General features: G+C 43.4%; 1 protein-coding gene across 1 annotated transcript; it reads right to left on the bottom strand.

The window, feature by feature from the left end:
• Positions 1–4346: 4346 nt before the first annotated feature.
• olig4 (oligodendrocyte transcription factor 4) lies at positions 4347–5448 on the bottom strand. Its single transcript, XM_056394062.1, has one exon. It carries the CDS (start codon positions 5325–5327, stop codon positions 4557–4559), a length of 771 nt encoding a protein of 256 aa, XP_056250037.1. The 5' UTR covers positions 5328–5448; the 3' UTR covers positions 4347–4556.
• Positions 5449–12225: the final 6777 nt, after the last annotated feature.

The raw sequence follows: 12225 nt of genomic DNA, 5'->3' as shown, positions 1-12225 counted from the left end.
AATGTTTAATAGCATTTGAGGTGTCTACGGTGGCTGCAGAAGACCAAATATGACGGTAACGCTAAAGGCCGAGTGAACTGTGGGCAACAGGATCCAACAAGAGGATGTGGTGACGTATGGTTTTTCTCCATTGTTTTGGTGCATCTGTAGAGGTGCTGTTTTTCAACATTTGTTCATAGAGTACGTACATTAACACCAGTGGTGGAAGAAGTTTTCAAGATTAGCAAAAATACTCTGTTAGCTACAAGTTAAACTCCTGCATCGAATATGTTACTTAATACAAGAATGAATGCATAACCAGGAAAATGTATTTTAAGCATTAAAAGAATACCTCTTCCTCAATGCAGAAAAATGGTCCCTGTGACATTTACACTATATTATAGCATGCGATTATAACTGTACTGCAGCACATTTCTGTTGTAGTTGGCCGAGGCGGTGCTATGACTGCAACTAATGAATATTTTCACTATTGATTAATCTGGTGATTTTTATTTATTTATTGACTGTTTTATTTTTAATTATTATGAAAATAGCACTAATTGTCCACCACAATTACCCAGCGCTCAAAGTGACACCTTCAGAGTACTTTTTTTGTCTAGTCCAAACTTCAATCTTATAAAAATGCATTAAGGTCATTAAAAGGAAAAGCAGCAAATCCTCACATTTGAGAGGTGTACCTGTATATATTGAGAGGTCTATAACACACATATTCTTCCTATGTTTTGTATGCAAAAATCTACATTTGTGAATTAAATGTAGATGACAAAAAGTACAGTATAGCTTCTGAAATGTAGTAGAGTACAATTACAAAGCTGCATGAAAAGAAAAGACCCACGTAAAGTACAAGTACCTCAAAGGTGTATTTAAGAACAGTAAATTAGTAAATGTATTTGGTTAGATTCCAGTGCAACAAAACATTTTTCTATATATATTCCATTTTGAACTGTACTTGTCTTGTCCAGATGTGTCATTTGTCTGTGTTGTACATGTTGACCACATGTGTTGTCTACACCTTGCGCCCCCTCCCCCCCCAAAAGTCTAAATTAGTTTATACTATACCTCAAAACCAGACTTCAATAAATACAGTTTGTGGCTGGTTGCCTTAAGGAGTGTCCAGTGGCCTTCCCATTTTACTGAGCGCCTAAAATTTGTTGGGCTAAAAGATACCTATTCAATTTTAAAAGTAATACAAATCTTGATTTTAAAAAATAAAAAAAGGAAAAAAAAATGATTACCCTTACCTACCCCATACATATGGGAACCAGATGGAAACTAATGCAAACAGAAGATTCATTTGAAACTTGTGTTAAAAGCTCTGTGAGTCATGTTTCCTATGTGAGTGTTGTGCGAAAAGAACCGGCAATCATCAGAAGTGAAGTATTTGCCATCGCTGCTGTTTCAGAACCCAGTTGGCAGAAGTGCATCAAAACAAAGAAGGAAAAACTGTAATATGATTCCTCCATGGGGGGACTAGTGAAGCATATGCAAGTTGTTTTCTTTTCATTAAAACCTGTTTAACCAATAAGCTGTGTATGAAACCAAACAAATGTATCCAGCCCAAACCTTTTCTCCTTGAATCATTTTGCTTTCTAATCATTGTTTAGTAATTCTAACCTGAATCCCCTCATCAATCTCCTCCTCTCTGTTAAATCTGTGGACGTGCATGTGAGCGTATTGCATGTGAGCGTATTGCATATGCGCGTGAAGCACCAGCAGCTGTGCTTTCCCCTCATCAGTATTCTGGGTTAAAAGGGGGCTGTGGGCTTTATTGAACACAAAATGAAAAAGAACAGGCAACAAGCCTCTGGAAGTGTGTTCTCTCTTAATTGAACTCCCCCTTTATCCAGACGATGCACAATGTGTGCGTATGTCCTGCAATATGTCTCCCCTGTCCAGCCCTTCAATCCTCTTAATTGGGTCTTTCAGGCCCCTAATTAACTCTGTCAATGCAGGTTGGGCTGAGCCAAGTTGGGACAAGTACTCCTCTATTGATCAGTATCTGAAGCAGTTAACTTATCCATCTGTCTACATGCGCACGGTGTGATAGTGTTTGCATGACATTTAATTCACCAAAGGGGAATGTGTGTTATCATCACTGCGTCCTTTGTGTTGTTGGAGACGTTAGTGTCTAGTCCATTGTCGCGGGACATGTGGGCTATGAGCTTTTATCTGTCAGACCTGAATTTGTTTTTGTACATTCAACTTTTTCATAATTTTAGTGCCGTATTCTTTCTTGATTTAAGATGCAGACATTCAGTTGTAAGGTAGTCTGAGTCATACTCAATTGTATTGTATTTTCAATGCACAATAAAATAAAGTCTTAAGGACTCAATTATCAACAGAAATGTCCTTATAACATTGAGGTTTTATATATTAAATTGCCCAACACTAAGCAAAGTAGTTAAAACTTTCACCTGGGCCAGTTAACACTGCAGGACTATTACATGTATTTCAACATCATTTTGCCACTTTTATTTAGTACCTGAATATTTCCTCTGCCCCTGCTGTAATGACCCTTTTCTGTATCATTGTGTTTAATCTCCAGAGTTAATTGTGCACAACATTGTGACTAAAACCAGTTCTGCCGCTGCTGGTTAGCGTATGCTAAAGAGCATCATGATGACAGCAGCGGCTGACCATAATGGCACACAGAGGACCTGCCCATATTGTATGATTTAAGAGGCATATCCATTACAAACCACACTCATCACACCCACACACACACACACACAGTCCAGACTGCTGATGCCATACCGTGGGTTAACACCATCTGGTGCCGATCAGGAAACACCAGCTTTGCACAAGTCAGTGTCTCTAATTATCTACCTAGAGCAAAGGGAGGCCGATCCACACTAATCTCCACAATGTGTTCTGCTTCCCATTCCCACCTGTGCCCAAATAAAGGGGGGGGCCCTTGTGGGAGGACCAGGGGTCTCTGTGTCAAGGGACCAGGGACCAGGTGACGATGCAACGCCAGTCCCCACGACAGAAGCTCCTCTGCTTGGTTTGGCTGGCAGCTGCCTCCCCCCACTGAGACATCCCACAGCTGACAATCCCCCAGTACTGACAGGGGCTCTTTACAGTGTCAATAGCGTCATATATTAGAGCTAACCGCCTTTGTGGCGAGCGAGGGTGTCAGGCCTTTTGGCCCGACAGCGCTTGTTACCATGATGAAATGTAGATTGAATGGAGGGGGTCTGTGTCCCAGGCACGAGAGCTTGGACTCCCCCAGCCTTTGTGTCCCACGCATGGCTATTGTTCAGACCTATTCAGGGCTCTCAGGAGGAGGAGGAGGAGGGGCAGGAGGGAGGTGGGTGAGAATGAGTGTTACATCTCTTCATTTCTCCCCTGATCTCCAACTCATCTGTCAGCCGTGGGAGGATAAGCATGTATTTTACACGCTTGATTTGTTGCTAAGTGAAGGCCAGCCATTGTTGGGTTGTTTGACTAAATCATGTTCATGGCAATCACTGTGTACAATAGTTGTGTTTGGGGTTTAGTTGAGAAATCATTGTTACCAGTCAGCTAGAAGTTGATTTTTAACACTAATGCAACCAATTGTGACTGCAACTTTGTGCTGCTAATATGTAGAAATATTCATAAAATGGAATCCAGTCTGGTTTTATAGGAACTTGTGTTAAACTGACCGCATTATGTCCTCTGCTTTAAATTTGCCCTTTGTTCATGTTCTTATGAGACAGTGACAAATCGTTGGCGTGGAGCTAAGGACATGGCTATGTCTGCATCAGACAAAAGTGACGGGCCTTCCTGGCGCCTGTGTCGCCCTTTCATCTCCTACACCCTGTTGAGGTGAAGATGGATGGTCCCCTGGCTCAAGAGCGCCACATTCAACCTCTGTGCCGGCGCATTGTCTCGCCCTTCTGTCCCTCCTTAGCTCTTTAGAGGTTGCTCTGTCCAAAGCTGGTTAGCAACCAATGACACCCTTTCCTAATCATCCATTCTTGCACTGCTCCCTTGTCTGTCTCAGCACCAATAAAACCCCTTCTGTTTATTAAGATGTTGCTATATTGTTCTCATACAGCTGATGTGTATTTGTGAGTAGATGTGTAAAACGCTGCTGCCGTGTAAAAAGAAATAATACCTGACAGAAATTGTTTTGAAATATATGACTTGTTGTTCAGAACCATCACCAACCACAGAAATAGACATCAGTATAAATATTTCAGGATCAAATTCATGAAAAGAAGAATGCAAACAAGAGTTTTTTTTAATATAAAAGGGAAAATTTAATTTAAGAAAATAGAAATCCTGCACAATAGGACACAACAGTTCCTTTTTCTGACAGTTTTCATCATCAAAAATATCAGATAAATTACAGTCTTTGCTCCACTGATAAAATCCCTCGTGCATTTAAAATATTTCTGTATCAAGAGACAAATGATAAAAAAAATAGCAGCAGTTTGCATGGCAGAGGATATATATACATTATATACAAATTGTGGCACCAGCCATTATTTTTTTTTAGCAGTTTGTTTAACAATATTCTCTGAGCTGTTCAGTTCAAACAGCAGAGGTCAGTTCGAAGAGAGCCCCGCTCACTTGTTCATAGACAGGCCGTGTAATGTGGAGGTAGTGGTGGGCAGAGGCTGGCAGAGCGAGCAGGGGCAGGGCATGCCGGGGAAGTGCCTGTAGGAGCTGGTCAGGTGGAGGGGGTCCTTCAGAAGGCCCTGGACCGGAGCATGAAAACCCAGGAAGCTGGCGGATGGAGGGGAGTGCGGGGCTGGTGCTGAAGAAGATGAGTGATGCTGGAGAGTGGAGGGCGTGCTGCCCACCAGAGAGTGCAGGGACTGGGCCAGAGGGTGCAGAGGGAGGTGGGCTGTGGGGGCTGTCGGGGTGATGGCAGGGTGGGCAGCGGTGCGGCTCTGGACGGCAGCGCTGCCTCCATAAACATCCCCCACTAGTTTCTTCATCTCCTCCAAAGAACTGGACAGCATGAGGATGTAGTTGCGGGCTAACAGCAGGGTGGAGATTTTTGACAGCTTGCGGACGGAGGGGCCGTGAGCGTAGGGCATGACCTCTCTCAGGCCGTCCATCGCCTGGTTCAGATCATGCATCCTTTTCCTCTCTCGACTGTTGACTTTCAGCCTCAGGTCCTGCACCTCTTCCTTGCTGAGTTCAGACCTGGTCTTGTTCTTGCCGCCCTCGCCGCAGTGCTCCGTCCTTCCCTGGCCGGCCTCGCTGTCTGCTCTGTTCTCGTGACAGTAAGTCTGGAACATCTTGTTGGAGAAGAAGTTCCCAGCTGAGTCATCCACCACCAGGTCTGGGGATGAGGAGCGGCTGCAGGTGGATCCAGCGTCAGAATCCATCTTGGTTCCAGCAAGAGAAAGAAAAAAGAAGAAAAAAAAGGTCCAAAAAATTCAACTTTAAACACAGAGAGCTTGAGCTGAGGACTTAAATTCTATAGATGCTCTCTCTGTTTTCAAGCTTCCCCAGTTTCCTGTAGTGTCGCCACAGTCTCTCAGTCTGTGCTATTCAGTGTGATGAGTAGTCTGTCCACAGGAGTGAGTCTGTCTAAACTGTCACCCTCTGGGCCCACTGGGGTGTATTTATACTGCCGGCACAACAAAGGAACAATAAGCTGCATAATGAGACACTTAGAGCCACAGCCAATTGCAGAAGGGACACACTTTCACCCCCCCACACCCTCTTACACCTCCTTCCTGCAGCCCCCACTTCACCTTCTCACACCCACATTTAAACCCCCCCCCCCAACCCTGAACTCCCTACACATTAACCAAAACAGGGGGATGTCCACATGTTGTGTTAAGCTGTACACCCAGGAGTTGAGCACGACTGTTGTGCATGTTATAAACAGTCAATGTGTGATGATGCATAAAAAGAAAAAAGCAGTTTAGCAAGTATGACTGTCAAAGTGAAGTAAAAGTGCGAGTGCGGACCGCAGATCTGCTACAGAGTGAAACAGACTATTTTTTACTGCCCTGCTCCATAATGCCAGATATATGATGCCTTCAAGGCCTTATTTACATATGGTATCCATGAGACACTTTGGAGAAAGGTATGAAGCACCATATGAGGTTCTTAAACATGTAAAGAGCAGCGTTAATGGCAGACTAGGTACAATTCAACCAGGAGCTCAAGACAAAAGGGGTCAGATAAATTTGACTTGGCTCCCCAAACAGTCTGTGAAATCACATCACTATCACTGGAAGGGGGTCCTTCAGTTGGGGAGGAGGTAGTTAAAAAGATACTAAAGAGTGGGCACGGCATTGTCTTCCACTAATTCAACCGTAAAGCTACTAGCACTTTCTCAGGTTTTTTTTTTCTTGCTTTTTTTCACGTTCTCTCCATTGATATGAAAATGGGGCCGTCACGAATGTTGGATAAACTTTAGATAAACTGTATGCTTATCTCAGGTGGAGTGACATATGGATTCCTCTCGGGCTTGATGTGAGACGTGTATCTGCTGAGCTGATTTTGTTGCTGGATCAAACATCTCTCTCTCTCTCTTTCTCTCTCTCTCTCTCTCTCTCTCTCTCTGTGTGGCGTTCACAGGCTGGATTTCTCCGCTCCGCGCTGGAATTTCCTGCCTCGTCTCTGCCAAGCAAAGCCTCCAGTGAGGCGCTGCTCGAGGGCCAGGAGTTTGAAAATATGATAATGTTCTGTTCATGTGTTACACCATCCTGGGCAGTGGAAGAGATTTGCAACAAAACAAAACAAAAAAACACTGGTTGTGTGAACCTTGGATGCGGCATTGATTGTCGCCTGGAGCACAATAATTGCACATATACAAGGTTATATTCAGTTGAAATAGAGGAAACATTTTTGAGGCGTCATGGCTGGAATGGGCTGTGTTTCATCATCTGTCAGCTCTTCTGAGAAACTGTTTGCTTTTCTCATCTTGGTGCACAGTAGGATGCCCCGGTTTATATTTACCCAACACCAGAAGACGCTCTCCTCCAGCCGTGGGCGTCTTTGTGCAGCTTCAGGATTGTTGCAGTCTGTCAAAGTAAATTTGGAGTGACCACTGACTTGAAATTCATGTGTTTGTATACTGCTGGTTCCATATATTAACACAGCTCTGCTCCACGGTTTTGGCTACTTCTCCTCAGGGTGGTGTCTGAGGCTGTTTCTGTTTCTAACAACATTATCAACATCCCTCTTCTGAAAAAATATAATTTCCAAAATATCATTACTCTCAGTTGATACATAAATTGCAAGTGTAAAAGACCATAAATTCAAAGCTTTTAATATTACAACCATGTTTTCAAAATTTTCTTTAGCAAGTATCTCAGTGGGTAAAAAGGTTGATTATTCCTTTTTCAGTAAGGAAACAAATGCTGTATTCTTTCAACATCCTTTGTCCAAAAAATATTGATATATTCAGTAATAATCCTGATTCCTTCCAAAATCCATCTGCTTTTTGACCCTTATGTATTCATCTATGATCTAATGACATTTCTAAAACTTCTCTTATTTGAAAACAAATACAATCCAGTGACGCTGCAAAAATGGCTTCAAGTCTAATTCCTCACCTAACCCTCTCAGATGTGAATGCCTCCCTCTTATGGGCTAAATAAATCTCCAAATTGGCAATTTCTCCCTCTCTTTGACAAACATCAATTCTCAGATATTTAAGCGAAGAGATTGGATGATTCATTCTTTTACTCTTTTTGCCCTTTATAGTAATTTTATCTCCTGCTTTTGTTTATTTGTGTTCTTTTTTCCTACATATCATTTTCCACACGGACACGTAAATGAATCAATAGCACCCTTTGTGTTGCATGAAGTCATTCTGTTGATTTGTATTTTTATCTGCGAGTGGGTGGCTCAACCAAGTTTGTTTATTTGTGTTTAAACGTGCATTTATATTTCATAATTACCAGTGTTGTGTTTTAATTTCGCTGGACTTGCATTGAAGCTCACAACGGTCTGCATCTCACTGTGTGTATTCTTTAAGATCCGAAAGACATTGGACCCACAAAAAGTTAGAGGAGTGGGAATCAAGGGCCCTCAGGACCCCCCCCACAGCGCCATCAGGGGGCCCCGCAGGGTGCTTTGGCTCAGCCAACATTCAGTGATATTATAATTGGGAAACCTTGAGAGCCAACATGGGCCATTTATTTGGAGCATATGGATTTTCCCATCGTTAGGCTCGAAGCCAACATGGCTGCTGGACTCTTCTCTGTTAATTGGGTCAGGTCCTAATTAACTATGTTGGACACAATGGTCCGGATTTCATCCTTTTTCCAGTCAGACCTTTTAATGGCTGGTTCTGTGCCACACCTTTCACTGTGTTTTACACAGTCCAGAGAGAAGGAAACAACCAATAATGTTGTCTTAATGCTCTTAATAAATAATCTATAAATTTAGAAGAAATGTGCCAGGATACTCATTAACCGCTCATGAAATTAGATTAGTAAGACTGTCACTCATATAAAATGAATGGAGATAAAGAAAATCAATGAGAAGAAACAGCTAAGAGAAGTTGCGTACTAGTAAACACTCTGAACACATATATGGATCATTTTTTAGGGGCTCTAACCTAATGAATGGAGTGTAATCAGGCCTTCTCTTACTCCATTATTATATGCATGAGCCAGATAAAACCCATTCTCCTGCTCATTCTTATTCTTATTCATGTGTTTACAGAGGCAACGGGCCACACAGAGAGACACAAGGATCTCTGGGCTTTGCATTTTACAAATGAAAGCGTAGCCACCCTCCATGTTTTCACATAATCCTTCAATTTTTAACCCTGCATCAGGGTGTTTGACTTTCTTCTCTGGATGCCACCTTTCAGGACCCTTCATCCAATTCAAGGGCTCTGTGACAGACTTATTTTTAGGCTTTAGAGACCCCCTTTCTGCTGCCTCACGGGGTGCACTCCAATGAAAGTGCTCAGGTGACCAGAAAATGAGGGCATTATCACAGGCATATGCTTGTAGCGACAGAGGATCAGGCTAGATTAGGGCCTATCATTGCTCAATAAAGCACTAAGCTGAAGAGCAAACCTGTGTTGTGTACCATTAGGCTTCCTTCACTCTCTACTGGTCATTGTTTAACAGGATCAGTGGCTTGATCTCCTGTACACACACACATACACACACACACACACACACACACACACACACACACTGAGCTTTAATCTGGGCATGTGGTCGAGAGCAGAGAGGACATGCAGCAGCTTTTGTTTACCACCATTTTCCTCTATGTTGCTTGGATATCAAGGCTCTAAGATCAAAATTGTAGCAGGAGAATTGATCAGAAGGAGAAGATATGTGGGACTGGTTTGGTTTCCTTCATCTATGGATCTAAACGTTTCCAATGTCTGGGGAGAGAGATATAAAATTGTTTCACAAAGTGTCTGAACGGGCTGACAAGTGTTTCTGAGAACGGGGAGTGCTGCCCTTTGTTATCTCTCACCACCGGGACAAACTGCTCGGTGATTTATTCATTTACACTGCCTGAAACAATTGCATTATCCCAGCCACAACAAAAAGACACAAAGGCACTATGAAAATCCCCTAGGATGTTTATGAGTCACTAAAGAGTCCAATAACTTTCCCCTTCATCTTTAAGCGGCCACGGAGGATTGCATGCTGAGGAGGGCTGCAGGGCGAGGGGAGTCAGGAGGGGGATCCAGGCCCAGGGAGAGATGCTGATTATGGGGTGGATAAAAGGAGTCCAGGCTCTCTCCTCTGGAGCTGAATGGGGCTCGGTCAGCAGGCTGTCCCATACACCGACCTACTCCATGCTGCTAGAACTTCATAAATTACCCCACAATTACCCTGGGGGGACACCAAGGGAGGAAAGACATGCCGGAGGGGGAGAGAGTGAAAGGGGAAAGAGCAGAACTGGTTGCCGAGCAGACCGGCATCAGGAGGTGTAGGGACCAGGTCCAGATGTTGGCCTTCAGGTTTGCAGGAACCCAAAGGATGGCAGCCTCCTGAAAACTGTCACCACCAAATGAGAAAGATTCACGTCTTAAAGCCAGTTTAGACTTCTTACAAATGAAAAGTTGAATTCTGAAACAATAACATCACCTTTTTACGATTCATTAAATCAGCAGCGCTGCTGCTACAGCCTGGTCTGGTATGACCGGCAGTTTATGGTAGCAGATCTTGGTTTACATTAGCAAACGTTAGGTAGATATTGCTGTAAAATTTACAGTGACTTGTGACTTGGCTCCCACTGTAACATTACAACATTACATTTGCCTGCTTTACATGATCTCATAATCATTACTTGTGTTTATCAAAAGTTACATAGACTCACTTTAAAAATAATCTCTGAAGTAACAAAGGTCCAAGATGTGGCTGCCTGTGGTTTTAGTCATAATAATTGATAAAGAATTTCTAAATCAATTGGCAAGTGGTGCATGAGTCAAAAACACAGGACTCGTCTTCTTTCAGTCTGGTGACTTTAAAGTTTGGTACATTCAGTATTCAAGAACCTGAAGCTTCAGAGACTCGGTTCACCCAAACTATGCAAAAACACACAGATAGCTTTGGTTTCATTTGTCTCCACACCACTACAATGGAAATGAATGCAATTTCATTTGTGCTGCATACAGCAGTGAAATAATTCAAGTGATTCAGGACATAAGATGTCGTAAAATCATTCAACATCTATTTCCATCAGCAGTGTCCCTGTTATGCTTGATAATCTACAGAACACACAGAGGGAGATCTTTAATCTAGATTAAAGATGGATCTGTGAATTATCAAGGCACAATTTCTAGAACATTATGTGGCTGCTGAACCTTTGTGAATTTAAAATGTCAACGCTCTGAGCATCATGAATACAGTACCACTTATCTCCATTAGTTTGGGGCGGCGACAGAAATCTCAATAGATAACTCTAAAAAGTAAATGTGCTTTTTTTGTGATTGGGCTGATCTGACCTTTTAAAGACTGTGATGATCACTGGTGCAATTTTGATTGTTTGCTACATTGATCTGCCTTCAGTAAAGTCCAAGAAAACTAAGGATGTGTGAACAGAAGGGCGATACAGATGCTGTAGATGAGGATTAAAACAGTTGGCAAATCCTAATCAATCAAAAAACTACACACACATGCCCACAGGCCTATAGAGATGCTCACACTTAAACACAACACACACACACAAAGTGTATCTGCTCGGCATTGTGCTGGTCACACTTTTGAACAGTTGGCCACTCACTGGTGCATGGGGGTGGCTTTGTGTCGGTGCTGCAGACTTCTGCCGCTCTGTGCCCCCCCCTTCTGTCTCCTCCATCCCCCTCGTCTCCGCGTTATCCAGTCTGATAAACCAGGGGACCTGCTCGCCCAATAATTTCCCTCCCCGAAGCCCAGGCACGACTCCTGCCTTTCATCAGCACCATTGTTTCAGTCTGTTACCTCCGCTGGTGCTCCTTCACCACGGCAACACATGCACACACACTCACTCACACACACTCACACACACATAGCCCCCCCCTTTCCCTTCTCCCCGTCCCATCTGTGGATAGGCCTGCCATGTGTCTATTCATAAGGGTGCCGGCGGCAACGCCACTGTATGTGGAAAGTACATGATGCTGTCCTTTTGTGTGGGGCTCAGTCCTCAGCTACTTACCGCTGACCCCGGGGTCAACGCACACAATAACCTGAGTGTTGGTGGCCACTGGCTATCCTCATTGGCCAGTGATTGACGAGCTGATCAATGGTGTGCGTGTTTGTGTGTGTGTGCGCCCACATGTGTTTGGTTTCTATACAGCCTCTGCAGAGCCACTGAATCAAGCGTGTCTGTTTTGTAAGTATTGGTCTTTTGAAGGCATCAGACTAGTTAGTGACACACAATTGACTTTTAGCTTGATGTAGTGAAATGGAGAACTGCAATTTAGCTCAATGGGCACACGCCTTGTCTGGCCATTTAAAAAAAAAAAACTGATTGTTCAATTATGAAGCTTTATTCCTGTGATATTCTTTTACAATATTTCAAATTATGTCATATCCCCTCACTCAGTCATTTTCATCTTCATCCCCTGCTTCTTCTTCTTTCTTTCTTTTTTGTATAGCACCCACACACACACATTCACTCCACGCGTGACCCAAGGGGCTCAGGTGGGCGATTACAGACGCGCATTAAACCTTAATTCACATATGGCTGGATCTGAATACTGATGAGGGGATCTGCTCCCGTGCCACGTTATCATCCAGTGTCCAACCCGGCCGAAACGTGGACATGTCCTCCAGCTGATCTGTCACTGTGTCCCATAGGAGTCAC

The sequence above is a fragment of the Seriola aureovittata genome, chromosome 13 (genome assembly GCF_021018895.1).
Source record: "Seriola aureovittata isolate HTS-2021-v1 ecotype China chromosome 13, ASM2101889v1, whole genome shotgun sequence".
NCBI classification, from domain to species: Eukaryota; Metazoa; Chordata; class Actinopteri; order Carangiformes; family Carangidae; genus Seriola; species Seriola aureovittata.
This window is presented reverse-complemented; position numbering and strand designations above follow the sequence as displayed.

Coding starts and splice junctions, on each gene's coding strand:
- olig4 (XM_056394062.1), bottom strand. CDS start 5,327: ATGGATTCTGACGCTGGATCCACCTGCAGCCGCTCCTCATCCCCAGAC.